This window comes from Lissotriton vulgaris, chromosome 10 (assembly GCF_964263255.1).
Source record: "Lissotriton vulgaris chromosome 10, aLisVul1.2, whole genome shotgun sequence".
In the NCBI taxonomy this organism is placed as follows: Eukaryota; Metazoa; Chordata; class Amphibia; order Caudata; family Salamandridae; genus Lissotriton; species Lissotriton vulgaris.
Genome location: NC_141698.1, coordinates 149,133,597 through 149,155,922, shown reverse-complemented (window position 1 = coordinate 149,155,922; position 22,326 = coordinate 149,133,597). Strand labels below are relative to the sequence as shown.

General features: G+C 45.4%; 1 protein-coding gene across 1 annotated transcript in view; it reads left to right on the top strand.

Annotated features, from left to right (window-relative positions):
* The first annotated feature begins 2,241 nt into the window (after window positions 1-2,241).
* Window positions 2,242-22,326, top strand: part of NPTX2 (neuronal pentraxin 2) — a 42,295-nt gene continuing 22,210 nt past the window's right edge. Inside the window, exon 1 of the mRNA XM_086940724.1 lies at window positions 2,242-2,987. Within this exon, the coding sequence (XP_086796850.1) occupies window positions 2,544-2,987 (444 nt within the window). The 5' untranslated portion in view covers window positions 2,242-2,543. The remainder of the gene's footprint in view (window positions 2,988-22,326) is intronic.

Genomic DNA, 22,326 nt, shown 5'->3' with positions numbered 1-22,326 from the left:
TCCTGGATCTCTACCAATCAGGATTCAGAAGCAACCACAGCACAAGACCGCTCTCCTCATCACCACAGATGACATCTACATCTTCCCCAACAGATGCAAAACCACGGCCCTCATCCTCCTGGACCTCTTGGGCGCTTTCGACACCATTTCTCATGACACCCTCTGCAGTAGGCTTCATGACGCCGGCTTCTGCGACAAAGCCCTTGACTGGATCTGCTCCTTCCTCACAGGCCAAACACAGAGAGCTAGGCTTCCACCTTTTCTCTCAGAGGCCAGAGAAATTAGCTGCAGAGTGCCACAGGGGATTCCTCACTGAGCCCTACCCTTTTCAACATCTACATGGCTCCGCTTGCAACCATTGTCAGAAATCATGGACTCAACATTGTCTCCTACACCGATAACACTCAGCTGATTCTCTCCCATGAATCCACAACTGCCAAGAACAACTTCCACAGTGGAATGAAGGCAGTAGCCAACTGGATGAAGGACCGCCACCTCAAGCTCAACTCAGACAAGACCGAAGTCTTCATCCTGGACCTCAACCCCTCCACCTGGGATGACTCCTAGTAGCCTGCAGTGCCCGGAACCTCCACACCCACAGACCATGCAAAAAATGTTGGCATCATCCTGGGCTCCTCACTCCCAAAGAACCGCTAGATCAACCCCTTCTCGTCCTGCTTCCTCACACTCTGCCTGCCCCAAAAGATCTTCAAGTGGATCCCCATGGAGACAATGAAACCAGTCACCCACACACTCCTCAGCAGCAGACTCGACTACAGCAACACACTCTAAATTCTCCACAAAAAACTCCAAAATAATCCGCAAAACATCCAAAATGCCTTTGCCAGACTCATCCTGAACATCCCTTCTCGTAGCCATATCACCGACCACCTGAGAGACCTCCACTGGCTCACAGTCAACAAAAGGATCACCTACAGGCTCCTCAGGCACCCCTACAAATCCCTCCACAATGCCGGACCCGCATACCTTAACCATTGCACCTCCTTCCACACCCCCACCAGACATCTCCGCTCCACCCTTCAGGCCCTGGCCGCCATCCCACGGAACCGCAGGACCACCACTGGAGAAAAATCCTTCTCCTACCTTGCAGCAAGGACCTGGGACTCCCTTCCTCTGCATCTCAGGCAATCACCATATTTTCCTCAATTCAGGTAGGACCTCAAGAGCTGGCTCTTCGACTTCGGCTCAGCAGAACCCCCCAACAGAGCCTTGAGACCCTTATGGGTGTGTAGCCATGCTCTACAAAACCCTGATTTATTGATTGGTCGATTACTGTTTGAAGTGATGCATAAATGCATTGCACATTGACTCTAAATGAAGCCCGACTGCTTTTGTGCCAAGCTCCAGAGGTTTGAGCACAGAATATTTTGAGGTTTGCTTGTATTTCACCCTGACAGAGGTGGTCAACCAGTAGCCCAATTTCCAACAAATATGACTCACCCGGTCACCATCTTAGCCACGTCCTCAGGTGGCAGCGAGTCCTCAAGTTGTCAACTTAGGCGCTTACATTTAATTCTCTTCAACCAACATGCTTTGCTCCATGCGAGACTACCACCTGTGCAACCCTCACCAAAAATGTTTACAGTTGTTTGAAGTGCATAGAACCTTATCATAACTGGTTGTGCATAGTCGTTAGCAACCCCTGGTGTTGTGCAACACCCCATGCTTCCCTGGATTGAGTGTCAATTGCGCTGGGGAGTTAGAAGAAGAGTGTGTGAGTGAATGTGTGGCGATAATAAGGTGGGATGTGAACGTGGTTAAAGTAGTTCCGTGTTCCGTTCATTCACAATCTCGCATTTGGACAGTAAAAAGCCTGTGAATCACAGCTCGAGAATGATTTGAAATCAGCCAGCACTTCTTCTTAGCCGGGACCCAGCCAATGACATGGCAGCCTGCCCTCACACCCACCGCCAAGAGAATCGATCCGGACTTCCTGGCGCGGCGTCCATTCATCTGGGACGGGACTGACGTCAAGCAGCGCGAGGGGGCTCTGCTTCCGCCTGGCCCTTTAAGACGCGCCCGGGCGCGGAGCCCTGGCAGAGGGAGGATCTCAGAGAGAGGCTGCACTGCTCGCGCAAGCTGCCAAGACGCAAGGACTCAGAGCCGGAGCCTGCGAGTGCACCTGCTGCTCCACAGAAGCAGAAGAGGCAGAAAAGTGGCCGGACCTGCTGCGTGCGCTGCCAGCCTCTCTGTCGCCTCAGCACCAAGGGGCTGCCACTGCACAAGCAACGGAGCGCCTTCTTCACCAGCTTCAACCTGCTTTATTAGAACAGCAGAGTAAAGCCCATCGATGCAGGACTACAACTAACATTTTAGCCTACTTTTTGTGTTCGAAACTGACTTCTGCCGCTGAGCTTTCTCTGGCTGATTTGATTTTGGTTGTTCCACTTAGGGTTTCATTGTTTAACATTTTGCAATTTGCCACTCACACGTTGCACATCAATTAGTCACTTGAAGAACATCTGTCAAGCAACTGGTCTAAGCTGAGGCGCTCCCAGATCTGCGCCCTCATAACGGGCAGCATGCTGGTGGTTCTAGTCGGCGTACTCTGCTTCGTCGCCCTGGGCGGGAGCCCAGGGGCGGAGAGCCAGGGGACCACTGAAGGCCGCTTCCTGTGCACTTCCATCCCCATCGACGCCGACCCCAAGTGCCCGACCATGGCCATGCAGGGCGCGCAGGAGGAGGACCTGCGGGCCACCGTGCTGCAGCTCCGAGAGACCATCCTGCACCAGAAGGAGACCATCGAGCACCAGAAAGAGACCATCCGGGAGCTGACCAGCAAGCTGTCCCGCTGCGAGAGCGTGTCCGAGAGCGCTGACCGCCACAGCCCGGGCACCTGGCGCAAGGAGTACGGCAAGGGCACAGCCAAGGACACCATGGGCGACCTGCCCCGGGACCCGGGCCAGGTCATCGACCACCTGAGCCGCACCATGCAGAGCTTGAAGGACCGGCTGGAGAACCTGGAGGTAAGGGATGCCCCTCGGCGCTCTCTCTGTCCGGGGTCCTCACTCATCCTGACGGGGGGTGGGGGGGGGGGGCACGGGCTACCGCGCGGATAGAGGAGAACCAGAGTCCTCTATCCTGGGTGTGCATGTAAATAGAGGTGTGTTCCCTCACTGTCCGGTGAAGGTGGCTAGGGATGCGTAAAGAGATAACAGGTGTGCCTGTGAATAGAGGGCAATTCAACCGCGCCCAGTGTGGGGCGAGGGCGGACCAGCGCGCTTAAAGAGGAGCGACCTCCTGCGCCCGACCGGGGTGTCCGCTCCTACAAACACTGCTGTCCAAAGAAAACTTTTAGGACAATGTGCGAATCAAGCACATTGGCAGTGGCAGTCGTCCGGATAAGTTCACGAGACATGGGAACCTAAATATTGGGATCACATGCCCCACACGGGCGTTTGTGTTATTGTATATATCGCGCACTCTCGTTCTAGTTCATGTTGGCCTCTCACTCACTCTCCTCCGCTCACATCATGCACCCTCACTCGCTGAGCGGATACCACTAACTCACTCAGCAACAAGTTTACCAGCTCACATTTCTCACAAGCTCATTACCTCAACAAAACCCACTGCACGCGTTACTCACCCAACCACACGCGCATTCTCTCTGTGTTCGCATATTATCGATCTAACTCGTATCACTGACCCTCTCAGTCACCCAACATCCCACTAGCTGAGTACTCACTCCCCCACCGTACTAATTCTCTCGCTAACTCCCTCTGCTCACTCGCTGTATTCACTGACCCCACAGGCTCACGCCCTCCTTCTCTCCTCACTTAGAGAGAAGAGGTCGCTCTTGCTGTGGAGGGCTTTTTTGTTGAGTAGCGAAGGAGCCGGAGCAGGAGTACGGGCAGAGTGTGCTCGCGTGCGTGTGTACGTATACGCTTTTGTGTGTCAGGGAAGAATGGAGGTTTTTAATGCATGTATTGGCATTGCGTTCACAACTTTAATAGGTGAAATGAGATGTATTTTTGTTAGATTTGTCTAATCGCTTAGTGCAAGGCCGTCGTGTTTCTCCGATGCACATTATTAAATATGACGCAACCACCTGGCCCACCCCAGGGATTTGAAAGCAGGCGTGGCTTGATGTAGGCACATTGCAATGTTCCACTCTGTGGGCTTATGCTTGTGGCTGTAGGATCAGTACGTCTCGTGCGCGGTGCTCAGGAACCCTCTCACAGCCCGGCCGCGTGCCCGCGAGTTTACCCGCTGGGGCGTCAAACTTCAAACGCTGCTCTAAATCAGAATCTTTGTCTCCGCTCCCTCAGGCTAGAACTCGTATGTTTTGTACCCTTCCTGCGATGGTAAATTGGAAGCTTTGCAGGAGAGCGAAGCTCCATGAGGGAGAGCGTCCGGGAGTATTCACGGCTGTGTCTGTTAGGTGTGCTGAACGACTGCTTGCATGAGGCCGTCCCTCGAGCCCCGGAGAGGACAGGCTGTAGCTGTCCGCGGTGCTACCCCCCCCTGTTGCACTTGAGGCTGTTGCGAGTCTGTTCTTGAGACTGATAGTTTAAGCGTGTAGCTGTCCGCGGTGCTGAAACACTCCTTGCGCTTGAGGCCGCCCCACGTGGCTCCCATCCCCAGAGTCGAGGCTGTAGCTGTCTGTGGTTCTGAACCACTCCTTGCAGTCGCGGAGGGCTCGGGCTGCAGCCGTCCGCGGTGCTGAAACACTCCGCAGTCAAGGTCGCCCCGCGAGGCTCTCACCCCTGAGAGTTCAGGCTGTTGCTCGGCGATATGCGCTCATTTTCTCAAGAGGTTTTATCATCCACTCAAACACACACCCTTTTTAGGAGCGTGGAGGGAGGCGTGGGTGATGGGGAGGGCTGTTGTTTTCTGGTGTTTTACAAGCTCCATACAATCGGGGACAATAGTCACGTACCATGCAAATGCAAATGCAATAAAACCCGTATTACATAGAAGTCAAAGTGTAACCCTCGGGAGAAGTACGTGTCATAAAATCGTTTTGACGAGTCTTTGTGGTAGATTATCAGTGGTGGACCACAACCACATCCCCTTCTCCAGATAGAAGTGTACATGACTGTACAAGGTCTACTGGCAAGCGTATAAACACCAGTGGACAGTGTAACATTCCATTAGCTCTACTCCTTTAATCGTGCTGCTCTTCCAGCCACTCAGAAGGGAGAGAATTAGGTTACACATCGCCTGCTGTTTTTCTAAATTGCTCGGAGAGGTGTGACAACATGCATTTCATAGTGTTGGGGTAACGTGTGTTCTTGGACTTCGCAATCATTGATGCAGTAGGTGCAGTGGTGCCAGGGTTCGTGGATTTGAGGGGGACCATTTCATAGAAATTATAGATTGGTGTTAATTACCTAAGGGGAGAGGGACAGGAGACTCATTCTCCTTGCTAGCAATGTGGCCTGTGGTACCCTTGCTATGTCAATGCATACATACACACAGGCACACGGGAGCGTGCACACAGACACACACACACACAATATCTCTATAATACATGGGAGCGTGCAATCCCTGTATGAAAGGCTGTCTCTAATTTCCTTATTGCTGGCGACTTGTGATGAATGACGTAGGTGCTCAACTATAATAACTTATGAGTGTAGAGTTCTGACGCCACAATCACAATGGCTGCTGCCAAAGCCAGAATCCAAGGAAAAAGGCAGAACATGAAGCAAAATTAAAGCTGCTGTTGAAAAAGGGAAAACAAAATGTAGTTTATCTTCTTATATTCTGTTTTTCCAGATGAAAGGTGATAAGCATCACGTTTAAAGCAAGCTGTTTACCCAACATGTTTTTTTTCTACATGCTTTATTCAAAAAAAGATACTCTCTCTACATGTTTCTACACATTCTGTGCTACAGCGTTTGTTGAATTCTGACTTGTATTACATTGACCATACCTTTTTGAAACAAATATGTGTTTTTTGGTGAGCATGAGTTTGCACTAGAGAGTCTAATTATATTTTTTATGTTTAAAAAAATACTGTTTTCTTATAAAAGAGCCCCCCTACAACTGGTTTGTCAGGAGGGCTATGGTGTGACAATGTATTATATGGAATAAAATACATCCTGCTGTAGATCTTAAGGATATTGCAAGACACCTTGGAGTTCCATTACCTTATGAAGGAACTCCATATTCAGCCTCCTTCCTCTTAAACCCTTCGCCAGCTGCAAATTCTGCCACGGTGCGAGGGGGCGGGACTAGGCGTGGCACTCAGGTACCCAGGACGGCTCCCGGCCGTCATAAATCACGGTGGGCGTGTGTTCATGACGTCCGGGAGCCATCAGAACTCCGCCCACCAATTAATTCGCCCGCACAGGCGGGGTAAACCGCACGTGGGCAGCGCGGCAATGGTCAGACGGCTCCCGGCCGTCATGAGCACACGTCTACTGTGACTCATGACGGCCAGGAGCCGTCCTGAGCACCAATGAGGTTAATCCTCAAGGACCTCCTCAGTGACTTGCAATATCCTAATAACGTATGGAAGGTGATATTTTATTCCATGTATATATACTGTGTGTGTCTGTGTACTTATATATGGGTGTGTGTTGCACCAGTGGATTGTAAGACAGCCTTTTTTTGCTTCACTGTTATGAGGGGTATCCTCAAATAAAGCATTCCATAACTAATTCACAAGAAACAATGTGAACACTGTCAGGTAGATTATTAATGATAACCTGCAAAAATGATGATATAGGAGGTGATCACATCTTTAACAACACTCAGGGTTACATATATTCATGCACGCACCACACAAGCACACACTAATGTGTGAACACAGACTGCCAGTCACATACTCACATCAACATGAACATGACGCCCTGAGAAAGCACACACACTCTGGCAGAAAATAAAACACGCACATGGACACAGACACATTCAGTGCACACACAACCACGTGCATACACACTCCAAAAGACACACATCTGCATAGATCTGCACATATCCTGACATCTGTCTTTATCCACCATGAACTCACTAATTCACCCTCAAACATGTGCACCGTAAAAACACTAACCCGCCCCCCCCCCCACCCCCCCAATATGGTTATCTCCCTGTCGTTCTTCCTCGGTTTTACTATGTGTAATAAGGCTTTTTTCTATCTCTCACTTCCCTCTTGATTTCGTTTTTTTCGCTCTCCCATTCTCTACTGCTCTATCAATTTGTCTATCTTGTTCTTCATGTCTAAGCTTCATTGTATTTAACAATGGCTCTTGCTCTCCCTCTGTCTCTCCTTTTATATCTTTATTCTTTACACTATCTACTTTACTTTCACCTCACCACATCTATCTGTCCGCCTCTATTTCGCTCCCACGTTCTTTCTCTCCATCTTTCCCTCTCTCGCTCTCTGTATATATCTATAATTTCGCCAGCGTTTCTGCCCCTCTCTGTTTCTCCTTCGTTCTTCCAATTTCTCTGTTGCCCTTTTTCCCTTCACCCCATCAGTTGGCATCTCTTCTTCACCTCTCCCTCCATGGCATTGCCACCGCTTTCTTTCATCCTCACTTTGCTCACACTCCCCCTTGTCTCTCTCAGTCTCCTTCGCATCACATTTACCCCATTTCCTTCTGGTCTCTCACAGGAACTCTCTTTCTCCCCTTTAAGTCTCTATGCTCCATCTCTCTGTCTGTCTCTCTCTCTCGCTTCTGCCCGCCCGTTTTCTCAAATTTCTTTTTTTCAGGTCTCCCCTTTTCAATCTCTTCTCTCCCAGGCTCCCTTGCGCCTCCTTACTTCTTTCATTCTATTCCCTATATTTATCTCTCTCTCTCGCTCTATTTTTCTATCCCTTTTCTCCATTTCTTTCTCCCTCCTGCTTTCTCGCGCTCTCTCTCTTTCTCGTTCTCTCTCTCTCGTTTAGCCTCTTACGCTTTATTTATCAGTCTTCATATACGTAGATAGGCACCCTGAAGATGACTTCGCCTAAGTGTGCAAAGTGCCTAAGAGCCAGCTCAAAACCATAACCGCTATAAAGGGAGAGGCAAGCTTTTTTTTCCAAAAATCAAGAACATACCCTTTGTTTTCCATGAGCGCGAAAATGACGTCATAGGCTAACGTGACTAAACTCCTCCCAGTCACGTGAGCCCATTCATTACAACCCTCTGCTCAGATTTGGAAGAACATTAGAGGCGAGCTTTTGGGGGCGAGAAATCCCTGACGTGGGGTGAAGGCGGGGCACTCCCATAATATTTTCTCAAGGCTATTAAATCTCCTATTTTGGCAAAAGCACGAGTCTTGAGAGCCATAAATTGAAACACTCCGACCCCCTCCCCCGAGGCCATGGCACTTTCTACAGTGCCACGTCACGGTTTTTTTTATTTAAAGCTCTTTCACACAAATGTAAGGTCCCAGCTTGTTACTTTATTATGCAATGCAGAGTTTTAACCAGAAGTCAGCCGGGCCCGTGTCCTCCCACATGACACAGAGCTTCAAAAGGCTGTGTTGACTGAATACAAGTGGACACTTTGAATTTCTTCAGCAATGGGCTTAATTTGGCACTGCTGGTTAAGAGGCTCTGTTTATGACTTACAGATAGGAGGCTTTTAAGCGCTTAGAAGCCATTACAATTTTGTCAATGATTTTAAAGCCGCCCATTGCTCTGCATTAAATTTGCGGATTTTGTTAAGGCCTACATATCTCTCTTGGTAAAGGATGCGTACAAGTATGTGTAAAATATAATTTTCGATTTTATGTATGCCAGTTATTAAGCTTTTACTGGAATGGTGATTTGGATTCGCACAACATCTGGGGGCTGTGCCAACAGGCATATACTAACATATGGTAACGTTAGTACAATTAACATAAATGCACACACTAGGTAACCTACATACATTGATACATCATAAGTATACAGAACGTGGTGCGATAGAATACCACAAGACACAACAGGGCACAACATAAATACACGCCACCACCGTAGGGAACACAACACAACAGACAATGCACGTTACAATATACCACAGCCTAATCTACCACGGCACACTGTAAAATATAACCTAACGTATGCCGTAACCATGACCTGCTGTAATATCGCACGCCATACCATGTTATGACACGCGTCACGACAAACTACGTGACACCGGGGATGTGGCTCAACAGCTTGAGCTGCCGACTTTGGCGCTCAGAAACCAGGTTCAAGTCTCGGCGTCATCTCACCAACCTGTGATTGTGGGCACATCATCTGACGCCCCCCTGCGTGCCAATCCTTGTGTAATGTAATTGGTGCACGTGCAAAGCGCTCCAATACTTTCGGGTCGAGAACGCGCTATGTAAAAACTGCAACAAAAAACACTTAATACCATGCCATAACACACTGTATCACACCATAACGTAAGGTACGTAGAGTAACGTGCAACAAAAGAAGCAAGGTGTGCAGCCGCGGTCCCTGCAGGTAACAGCGGTGGGGCTATGTAAGGGGGATTCTGAGGACGAAGCCGAGGGGAAATTAATTATTTATTTCATTTTCCCTCGGCATCGTCCCTCGGAATCCCCCCTTACAGACCCCACCACCCCACCGCTGTTACCTGCACGGACCGCAGCTGAAGGTGTGTATAGAAAACACACCATTACAATACAGTACAGTTGCTAGAATACTGACGCAATTACTTTCTGATGGGGCAGGTCCTCTGACGCCCTCTGATGCCGGGCCATTTTATACGGCTGTTGTAATGGGCGGGGTCGTTTAATGTTATATATGTAGAGGTCCTTCAGCACACAGCACAAAGCGAGAGAACTTGCCAGGGGAATCGTCAAATGAAGCGACTTAAAGTGCCCCAACCCCTCCCCACTCCTCTCTCAGCCAGGGGTATTAGTAATGATTAGGCACGTGACGCCGGCGGCACCACAGCTCCTCGCGCCAGGCTCGGGCAGTGCCCCTCTTTCAGTCTCTACTCCTGCGGAGCGCTGGGAGCTGCAGCGTCACTTCACGCGGACAGCGGCGCGTGGCCAGCCAGGGCGCACACTTCCACTTTGGCTAACGCGTGCTGTGACCAGCAGCCCCTCTTTGCTTCTTTGGTGCTTTGTTTAAAGGCAACCGAGCGAGACATTTTTGCAACTGAAAGTAGAAGGGGAGAGGGCAACCATTTGCACAACGGCGTGTCTTAAAAAGACCTGAAACGTCTTTTTGCTGCACAGAATCCGTCCTATAAGCTTCTAAAGGTAATTTATCCGAGGTAGCCCTAATGCAGCCCCTGATTGAAGGATTTAAACGTCAATTCGATGCAAAAGCAAACGCTGTGGCCTGTGGGCATTCACATGTCCACCAGGAAACACTATGTAAAGTCAGTGATTAACATTAAAAAAAAAGCATAACATTCTCGCCTTACGGTGGTCAACGTATATTGGAGCATTTATCGTTTCTGCTACTTGTTTCTGTGGACATTTTCCGTCATTGTTGCATTCACTGGAGAATTGAGGAGAAAGAAGAGGGTTGTTAACTCCAAGAACAGGAGTTGGCATACTTGGAGACGATAATCCAGGTGTTGCTGCTCAAACAACAGTGGCATGAAACCTCATAATTTAAGAGAATTATCTCACAGGGGTGAAATGTTTTCCGGAATTCACAAGAAATTCGATACACTTGTGTATGAGGTATTTTAACCAATGAGAAGCCAGTAGCGGCCAGCATGGCTAGTAGGTGATGTGGCAGGCGCGGTGTCACGCAGGGAGGGGGTAAAAAATTAAAAAAAATATGTAAACTTACATTTCCGACCACCCGGGTCCTACGTCTTCACTGCTCCTGCTCTCCTGCATCCCACCGGAACAGGCAGCCTCACTCCCAATCACAACTCTCCAGTGGAGTACTGTGATTGGTCGGGACGCCGCTCAGCCAGGGGCTGTAGGGGATGGCATGTTCTCCATGTAGGCTGCCCTACATGGAGAAGGGCAGAGTGCGTATGACTGGTTTGGCCATCCGAGAAGGCCGACCAAACAGTCTTTGCGCACTCAGGAGTGGGAAAACCACTCCCGCCCTGCCCGGACAGCTCCACCCACCCAAGCGCTCGCAATGCACAAAGTTACATAAAATGGTAATAACCAAAAGTTACCATTTTATGTTTTGGCTACTCGCACTGCGAGAAAGCAGTGGGGCGATGCTCCCTCCGCCCTGGTGGAGGAGCCGAAAGCAACGCCTATTGTTCTGTTTCCTCTCACCAGTTAGTCTTTGCAAATTGAAATGCTTTTGAATAATCAGTGCACTGTTTCTTGCTAAATCAATGCACTTTGCTCAAGCAATTTTCTCTGAAAGTTAAATAAAATTTAATATTCAGTGCAGTCAGCAGTCCCTTCTTCGCTGAACACTGGGGAAGCTAATGTAATATCCTCACTCCTGTGGATAAAATACGATTGTAATACCGCAAAATAACTCCACTAATTCTCTGCATACTAACATAACTTTTTTTCTTTACCATTCTCATGCCAGCAAATAATCAAGCAATGCACTAACATAGTTAGCTTACAATTCGGGCTAACAATTTTCTGGTTGAAATGCAAAAAATACATTTTTAATGCCACACTGAAGCTTATCATGTAGGAAACATGTAAAGGTTGACATTTATCATGGTTCAATAAAACATTTTGGAGTTCTGGCCACATTTATGGACCCATTTGAGACATCTACAATCCAGTGAACCTTGAGGGTTTAATGTCCATTATCAGAAGCATTGAGGGATTTTGGAACCATATCATATATTATACCTTTTATGCATTATACACACAAAAATAAACCCACACATAGAGACTGAATTTATGGATTCGTTTATGTGTGTGTAAACAAAGAAGGAATCTTAATTTGTGGAAAAAAGCCCAGAGCCCACAACTTTTCTTAAGAAGCCCACAACCACCTTCTGCTGGCAATTGTTACTACTGGGTCTGCTTATATGGTTCTGTTCCTTTCTCTGACTTAGCTCTGATGTCTGACACATTGCTGAGCACAAGCTCAATTGATTCATATTGTGCACAGTATTATAGAATTACCAATATATACCTGACATTTAGGTATTTATTTCAAATATGCAGTTTTTCACGTTTATGCAGAAAAGATTTGATCTTGAGTTTTTCCGTGTCTGATTTAAGTAGCTGGTCTAATGTTGATTTTCTTTTGGATCCTGGTTTTTGTAGTTCAGCATTTATAATAGAAAACTAACAAGTTGCAGAATTCAATTAAAGACCATGAAAGGACTAGTTAATCACATGACTGCCATGTTCAACTGCTACTCCTTGCTTCGACAGTGATTCTAAATCTTAAATCTAAATTTAAATCTAAATCTACATCCACATCTAAAACTACATTTAAATCTACATCCACATCTAAATTTAAATCTAAATCTAAACCTACATCAAAATCTAAATCTAAACCTAAACGTAAACTTAAACCTAAATCTAAATCAAAATCTACGTTCACATCCAAGGGGCTGATTACGATATCCACCGGAAAGGCTCCGAATCGGACTTGGGTCTGCCGAATCCATTTTGGAACCCATCTTTCCGACTGATTCTGAAAGCTTTCTGATCGAACGATTACGATAGTCGGAAATCGTTTGGACTCGGTTCTGAATGGCATTCGGAAGAACAGAGTTGGTTGGAGCCGACTTTTACAGGTCTACAGACCGCGTGTCCGACTGAGCGATTATGATGTCAGATCCGGACAGCCTTTCCGAATCGGTTGTTCCAACATAGATTGGCTGTTGGAATCAAGGTACTCGTAGTGCAAGTACGTCAGCGCAAGCTACTCTAAAATAAGTTCCTGCCTGAGTCTTGGCACATATGTCTTCAAATAACACCTAGTATTGTATACAAAAAACAGAAACTAATATCTAGGCACACATATACATAAAGCCGGAAATGTTAGAGTAGACTCAGACCCATGTTAAACAATTAAAGGTGCTATTACCTAGCTACCTCCTGCAAAAGTGTGGAAGGTAACCAAATAATGAATGCAGGGCAAATAAACGGGACATTTTGATACAAATAAATTACAAGATATCAAAGTGGAGATTTTTGTGCATCACCATTGCTGATGCTCTCCTGAGGGTTTTGGTTGCATCACTTTGTCCATGGCTTAAATGACAGAGCGGCAAGCAAAGCAGTAAGACCCATGCTAGACTGTGTCTTCTTGCCTCGCCCTGTGAAAGCGCATGTACTTCATTCACCATCTGTCCCTTTGCTTTCACTTAACCATTACAGAAGTGACATTTCAGAAATAAGCAAAACCTCTTGCTTTGGGATAAAGGTTTGGATTTGCCCTAGGTCCTTCTAGAGTTGAGTTAGCCTTGAAATAATGGCACAGCTCGACATCTGACCCAAGGATACACTAGTCAATTCACTTCAATTGTAGTCAGTGCTTGAAATGAAAAAATAGAAGTGCAGGTACTAGTCTGTAGCCGAGTACCTGTTTGTTACTGAGAAGTGGCGGTGCTCTCCAATTAAAAGTATTACGCCAGTCTTGAAAAGTGCTGGTACTCTTCCTCTCAAATTAAAGAAGTGCCGGTACTCCCTACCGGGCAGTACCGGCCCATTTAAACCACTGATTGTAGTAATTTATTATTATTGTGTAGTATCAAACAGCCAGCACCGGACAAAAACACACTGCCTTTCCCTGAAACAGGAAAGGAGGGTTCAGGTCCTAGAAAAAAGGAGGGGACAGTGACTTAGGTAATGATGTCACTTCATCATATCAAGAGATCTTACAACTTTATCATACCATCTGTTGCAGTCATAGCTGTGGTGCACACTTTGCTTTGTTTCTTATGTATGTGGGTAAATGTATATTGCACACATATCTGTCTCTCTGCCACCCCAGCAAAGTGAATGAGGGTACCCATGAGCCTTCTCATAAAAATGATACATGGATCTATAAACCTTCAATCATATCTTCAATTAACTTAAACAAATGGGTTAGAAAGATATCTTTAGGAAACTATACACTGCCGATGGCCTTTATATGTACTCATTCAGTCAATCAGGGGGTGGTAAAGCGCATCTTCTCACCGTGAGGGTCTTAAGGCGCAGGGTGAGTGGCGGCTCTGTTGAGGGCTGGGGTCATCCGAAGAGCCAGGTCTTGAGGTCCTTCCTGAACTGAAGCAGTGTCGGAGCTTGCCACTATTCATCAAGGTAATGTTAGAGATGAGAAACCATGAGCTGTATTTGTGGGACATTACTGAATATAGTGTGTGAAGGGACATATGTACAGTTTTCCATCCTAACCAGACCTTTGGGATAATTTATGTATTTGTTGGTGCTCTGAAGTCCCTCCAGACAAATTTACCTATAGTAAATCACTCACATTTTTTCCAGATTAGTAGATATCATTAAAAGAGGTTCAAAGTAACAAGGACCAATTGCAATGGGCAAAACATATGTTGTAAGTTTGAGTGATATTGTTTTGAACTAAGGCTCGGATAAGAGAAATGCCGTGCAAATTTAGATGGCTTGTATTTGCTGATGTGTACATGTCTCTGACTCCAACAGCAGTCGCCTTTAGCCAAGAAGATCTTTTTAGAAAGTAGCCCCTAACAGTTCTTTAAACTGGGGAAGAAAGGCATTTGTCATATCCTCCTCCCTAGTTGATCCTATCCCTTCCTCCTCAATTCATTTTAAAGGGGAGCCTTGCAACTTCCTCCATTCTTGGGTAGGGTCGGATAAACATTGTTAAATATGCTGGCTAGACCCTTGGGCCACCAACACCATTTTTTGCCTGGAACAATGTCGCAGAAGGCCATAGAAGTTGGTGCCAATGCGACTTTATGTTATAGTCATGTTACAACGGCAATGGCTGTCAGTATCTTTCACTATCCATCGACAAGCACACAAAGAATCATGACGGTGTAGCAAAAGGAACAAACTCACACCCACTGCCCAATGTATGTCGAGGAGAATCTATCTGGGTAGACCATATGGCCCCTTCTACTTCTACCGTGGCTTTTAAACAATACTATTGAACGTGGATGGTGGACCTTCAATTGGCGGTGCAGAACACATTACAAAAAAAAAGTATTGATAAACCAGTAAGTTTAGCTTTTCCATAGTGTATGTAAATCCCATATATCCACCTGTGCCCTCATAAAACATAAAAAAAACAGAAGAAAACCAACACAGAAACAGGTAACAATTTTCACAATGTCCAGCAGACATAAAGACACATATGCACACAGACCAACAAACTTGCTCGTATCAGTGCACACTGTTATGCATAACCTTCTACAGTAAGAGACACAGGGTGGTGTGTATCAGCAGCACACAAGAAGATGTGCAACAGAGAACACACGAAGTTGTGTTTCAGGAAGACACACAGCAGGGTGGCACAGGGTGAAGTGCACATGGATATCCATGGCTGATCTTTTACAGATAAACTTAATAGATAATGCACCAACGGAGAGCCCTGGAAACAAGGGCTAACGTGCTTTATAAGAAAATTAATGGGTTAAGCATCAGAGGAGACTGGGCGTTGGGCATTATGTAAGCATAGGGTGTTATGCATCATGGGAGAACTCTATGATATACAAGTCAAGGAGGCTGGTCTGTGTCCATTAACCAAAACCCGGGATGATGTTCAGCTGCTAGTACAGGGTGATGCACACTGGGGGCAAATGGTGATTTGAATACACCCGTATGCAGTATATGGCCTCATGATGATGTTTGGGAGGTCCCACGCTGTCCCATAACCTTTAGGTGATGTAATAAGAGTATGTGATAGGTGGAGTTGGTGGCTTGACAACTGGCTTAGCAGTAGGACACAAGTTGGTTCTTTGGGAATAAAGTTTAGTTTGTTTACTATGCTAGTATTCCAATTAAGGTTTCATTTATCTAGACTTCAAAAAATCATTTTAGCAGTGCACTTTTTGACAATACCAATCTTCAGTGGAAGTGTGATACCAGAGTATTGTACCCAGAATATTGTCTCACTTAAATATCATGTCCTGACTATTGTGTGCAAAAAGATCGCTCCAGTGGAGGTAACAAAAATAAATAAACACATAGTATAATGCAAATGTAATACAATAACTTAGGGGAGGTAATGAGAAAATATTCAGAAATATCAGAAAGCAGAGTCAATTCAAATAGGGGCCTAAAAGATGGATTTACAGTAAGGGTGGACGTAGTTCGCAAAGTAGCGCTACGCGAAGCTACGTGAAGTGCACTTCGCACTACGCAAACTTCACGTAGCACTACGCGAGCTGCGTAGTAGCATGTTCGCACTGTGCAAGATGCGTTTTCTTTGACTGCACAGTACGGACAAGCATCCGGCACTGTGCAATCATTGAAAATGGCATCTTGCACATGCAAGCTGTAGTTTTCTGCTGCTCGAGTAGATTTTTCTCGAGCGGCAGCTTTCTCAACGCGAACTGGTAGTTTCTCATTGCGAGCGGTCGAGGGCATGCGCAACCACTCGCAATGAGAAACCTGACCTCCCCGCGTTGAGAATCTCGCCAGGATGTCATTTTGCTTGCTCGCGATCGCGAACATGACGTTGAGGACCGCAAACAAGAAAAAAATGACTGCTGTACTACGCTACGCTGCAGTACGTGTGTTCGCACTGTGCTACATGCTGCTCACGTAGTGTGAAGTTGCCCAAACTTCGCAAACTACACGAGCGTAGCGTAGTGCTTCGGCCAGAATTAGTTTACAGCTAATCACTGAAAAATGACTGGGATGAGTTTTTGTTTGGTTAGGCTACAGGTTCAAGACGTCTGTTGAAGCACCAGTGAATTGCTAATCTAACCATTGCAACATTCTTTTTATGGTTTCCAAATAAAGTTCTTATTTCTAAGCCTCTCTTGTCCACTCAAGATGTTCTGATTGTTTAGTTGCGCAGCTCCATGGGCAAGAAAGCATATTTTGAACTTGACTCCGGCACCCAAAGAAGTCTGTGCAGGGGGTTCATCATTGTAGATAGCTGATCAAATGAGTCCCTCAGTTAAATAAAGAACAAGTAGGCTTCAGCAAACCTCCAAGAATGGAACTGCCAAAGTCCAAACAGGGGATGACTAAAGTTTGTTCGGTTGTTTTCAGTTGAGTAGATGTTTCCTTTTTACAATTGGCAAATTGGACCAATCTGCTGATAATGGGGGTGAGGAGAAGGATGGCCTTGAGTCTGAAGTCGGGTGGAAGGGTCCTTCCACCTTAAGGTGACCGAAAAGAGGATCTAACCAATTTTTGTGTTAGGTGGGTGTTGATGAAGAATTCAGAAGCAAAGGTTTCAGCATTATTAGGCTGTAGAACCTTCACAGTTGCAATTTTGAGAAGCAAGAGTAAGGGGTAATGATGTAATTTAAGTACAAAGTTTTCAGATGTAGCTATGTGTCCACTAAATTATGATATATATGGTCTCCCAGTCCCTCAAATAGCGAAGTTATTGGTTCACGGCACTGATGCAAGCACAGACCCTTGAAGAACACTGCATGTCATCACCACCCAGAGAGGTGCTCGCCAGTCTTTACAATTTGACATTGCCTATTAAGAACGAGCTCTGGACCTGGCCATGCATGCTCTAGTATTGCTCGAAAATTGGAAGAAACCTGCCTTATTCACTGTCCAAATTTGTTGAAGGCCTTGAGTGGAGAATGTAAATGCAAAAAAAATGTAAATTGATACTTGTATAGCGCACTACTCACCCGCAAGGGTCACAAGGCGCGTGTACGAATACCGCTGTGGAACCCATCCTGGCTTTCCCTGTGAGGCGTCCACTCCTGGGCACCCCCAAGGTGGAGGCCAGGCATCCTTAGCGTTGTGGGGGCCGTTGTGGAGATTAAGCAAGCTATTGCCCAGAGTTGCAGAGTGGAACTCCATGATTGGAATAGGCACCGAGGTGAGAATTATCAGGTCCGTGGAATTTTTGAGCCCAAGACCCTGCAGAGGCGGGGAATTGAACCCTGGTCCAGGGTTAGACCTCTGCATCAGGGTCTGCCGCTCTAACCATTGCGCCACACTCAATGGTTGTATGTTCAAAATGCTTGATGCTTTGTGCCTGGAATGTAATGTGAACAATAGTCTACTTGAGACTCATATTCTTAAGACTACATGTACCATAACACCAAGGGAAAATATTAGGACCACACACATTCCACACACCTTGTATTTTCAACAATACAAAATGGCATTTTCTCCTTTTCTTACTAATACATTTGAGTGCTGAGTTAAGAGGGGCTGGGATATATGTATCGATATATCCCATAGGTGAAATAGCTTGTTTAGTACAGAAACGGACATATTCTGATGGCACATATAGATATGCATAACTTTCATAGGGGCTTATGCACCTATCCATAGCTGCAAGTTCTTACAAATTATCTTTCCCACCTCATAATATAAATATTGCATGGTAAAAGCAAAAATGCAGATTCAGTGATGCAAAGATCTGTTAGTTAAAAGAGCCAGAAGTGGTTGGAAGAGCTAACTAGGCGACGTGGCTTCAGTAACAGATTTTTATTTCTTTCCGTTCACTTTGCTCATCCCAGACTTTCTCAGTTCCTGTGTTTCCATTAATATGCAGCATGAATAGTCTCAGACTATGCATTTTAATGTGTTGTATGAAAGATAAGAAATTTGCTGAACTCTCTTACTCTCAGGGAACACATTGAAATGCTGTAAGGATTTAATTTATTTTCAGCCATGCACCTAAGAAACATGAGGTGTAGTGTTAGCACAGTGAAAGGGCTTAACTCTGTAAAGCCTCACACTTGCATACGCCTATCACTATACCTTCTCGTGGAGAAGTGTGGCTCACTGGTTAGAGGAGGCAGACCCAGAAGCAGAGGTCAGACCCGGGACCAGGGTTCAATTCCCGACGCGGCAGGGTCTTGAGCCCAAATGTCCACGGACTCGATAATTCTCCCTTCGGTGCCCACTCGAATCATGGGTTCACACTCTGCAACTCTGGGCATTAGCTTGCTTAGTCTCCACAACAGCCCCCCCATGGCGGGATGCCTGGCTTTCAACTTGGGGATGCCCAAAACGGGTTATCTCACAGGGAAAAAGCCAGGACAAGTTCCTAAGGCAAGCGCCGAGATACCTCAGGGTAAGTCGAGTGCTATATAAGACTACAAAAAAAAAAATACCTATAGGAAAGTCACTGAGGGGTCTCTTATAGATCCCAAAAACTCATATTATCTCCAAAACGCTTTGCTTAATGCATTAATTTGCACCCCAAAGCAGTGGCAGGTTGAGAAAAGCTGCAACCCTGTCACAAATTTTCACCAATTAATGAATCCATCCCATTGCTGTCCAGGTTCTGACTCCAGCTTGTTAAACATGCAGATAAACCATTGCTGTAATAACCTTAAAAGAGATAGAACCACTACATTTATTGCTCTGTCATGTAGGAAAAGTGAGTGCTATGGTCCTCAAGATCCCTCATCTACTAAAAGCATGGCCACAGGAATTATACGATTGTGTGGCGGCATCATTTTTCCACATAATTATGGATCTACCACATTTGCATAAAAAGCAACAAATTCCCTTCTCCTGTTAGCATAATTGGGAAGAGATTATCTCCTCCAGAGCCTCCAATGTCTCCTGTGAGAGAGAGAGGGGGGGGGGGGGACTTAGTTCGAGATAGAGTCTTATCCAGGTTACCAAATTTACAACATATTATTTCTCTACTATGAGATTGCACAATCAAACGAACTAACTACACAAATGCAAAGGAATGAGATGTTATTATATTTTATTAACTAGTACGTCATTCTTGATTCATATCCATTAAAAAGACTTTTCCATGTTATTTATTATAAAAGATATATAATACATATTAAAACAAACACATTTTTTGAAAAAGACTGTCAACGCGGTGTTTCGGTGTTCTAAAATATCGTCACCTTCTTCAGGACAACAATTTGAAGTTTAAAAACATCTAAACAAAAATATGAACATTGAGTTATTATAAAGTTATAAATAACTTAATAACTCACGGGAGAGAACAGAGGCTCTGGAGGAGATAATCTCTTCCCAATTATACTAATAGGAGAAGGGAATTTGTTGTTTTTTACTCATATTCCCATCCCTTTTCCACAAGAAGGGTACCTCCCATATTACCTTCAGTCTACCACATTTGCCACACAACTCATCATCTGCTGCATATGCTACGGATTTTGACAAAAAAAATCATTTCTATCTCAAAGGGTTCAAAAGTTACTAAAATTGCAGCAACATGCGTTCCCGCATGGGTGAAGAACATTTGCAAAGTTTGACTGTTCACAGTTCTGGTGCTTATTGCTATGTTTGCGTGTTAAACTGGTACTAATAAGGTGTAACATGCCCAGACACTGTTAACAAGTATAAAAAAGACAAAATATTGAGGTAAAACTGTCAGAAAATGAGCCGCATTACCCTGCATATTTTGGCTTTTGTTGCTGCAGAATTTAGCCAACCCTGCCACATAATTTGGCCATCTCCTGCCGCATAATTCCAGTGGCCCTGACTAAAAAACAAAATACCAACACATTTATGGTCTGATTTAGAGTATTGCAGGTGGGTAATCCACCACAAAATTAAGGGAAATCCTGTCCATCATATTACAATTGCCATAGCACATAATGAACGTGCAATAAGGAGATGGAATAATCGACATGTCTGTAATGGAGCAACCTGTCCGCCGAACTTTAAATCAGGCCCTTTGTTACAGGAAAGACATACCTAAGCTTCATTTAACATTGCAAGTCTTGTCTGTTGCAGCCAAGGCTCTAGTACTCCTGCTACAAACGCCTTGTCTCTCAACAATATTTATCCATCTGCCATTTTAATTCTACAGGCGTAGCGCAGTTCTCCTGCAAATAAGTTATAACTCTTCAAGTTCTCCCCTTTCCTCTCCTTTCTTCGAACATTATCTTAATTTTACTTTTCAAAGACTTCTTTTAGATTTCACACTCATCAATTTATATTCCATTTATTTTTGCTCACTTCAGTTTCACATACGTGCCACATCTTGTGTGAGCTCCCACCAACGCTGCACTCAGCGTAACCCTTTCGCTTAGTCACTTCACAACCAGCACCTACAAACCCTCAACTAACCATGCACTGCTACCCACATGCTCCTATTCAACTCCCCCATTCTCCTTCTGCTCATGCTGTCCAGACCTCACCTCAGTCTCCACCCCCCAGACGGGCCAGATGCACTCACAAGCAGTTCCCACACAGCCATATGTAAACACACTGAGACCCATGCTTATGGCAAGCGTGTTCACGGCGACGACTGTGGGTGTGTTGTCTTTACGTAGGTGGAGATGAGACACAGTAGTCCTTGGATGTGCCAAGCCGCTGTGAAGGAATCTGCGGTGGCTAGTAGGCACACTCCTTTAAAGTTTGATAGTTTATTGCTTTGATGTTTGAGAAGAAACAACCCCTATTTTGTGCTTACCTTGGGGTTCCAAACCCTGTATGAGAAAAGCAAAAACTGTAAACCATGGAAATCAAAGAATCATTAGAGATTACTAAGGCGAGGAAGATGTCACCATCCAACATTTTTCAGTTTCAACTATGGGAGATGCTTAACTTACTTGAAAAGTTCAATAATCAGCGTTTGTATGACATAGATGTACTCAGGTGCAGCTGTGTGCAGTGGGCCAATGAAATTATAGAAAGTGGGACGCAGAATTCATTTGGAATGGTCACTGTGGGTTGTTATTCCCCAATCAACAGCATGCTGTAGATTTGTGGTCCCTAGTGTGGAGATACTCTGAAGTCTTTTTTTGCAGAAATGGAGAATTGCATGTTCAACACCTTAATCACAGTGTTGATTTTAGGGGACAATAGCTTGAATCAAAGGTGATTTTCAAATTTCCAGCTTTCAGATTGGGAAGAGAGATGGGCAACTGAAAAGAAAATAGTCGCTAAGACGTGCTGCTAGAACAAGGATTTCTGTATTTTCCCTATTTTGGAAGAGAAAGACTTTTCTCATCCAATGTTTGTTTTGTTATAGGAAAGGGCCAATTTTAAATAGGCAGTGGTTGTCTAAATGGACGTAGATTTGTTTGCTGACCACCCACATCTAGAACTGGATCTTGTGTTGATTTAGAAAGTGAGAACAATGGCTTGTGCAAGCATTAAAGAATAACAAGAATAGGGCAGATCTTTGAGGAACACCACACAGAGCTCTGTGGGAAGAGGAGTTTGAACAGCCCAAGAATACGTGGGGAATTTGACCTATGAAAAACAAACAAATTCTGTGTGGTCCATTGTTGGATATCCCAAACCTCTATTTCTGTGTTCAGTAGGATCTCATGGTTCATGGTGATGAAAGCTGTAGAGACATCAAAGATAATCTGGGCATCTGACGGACCTCTGCTGACCTTGATGACTTGATAAGTCCCTCTCAAATATGCCTTCAGGTTAAAAAAATAC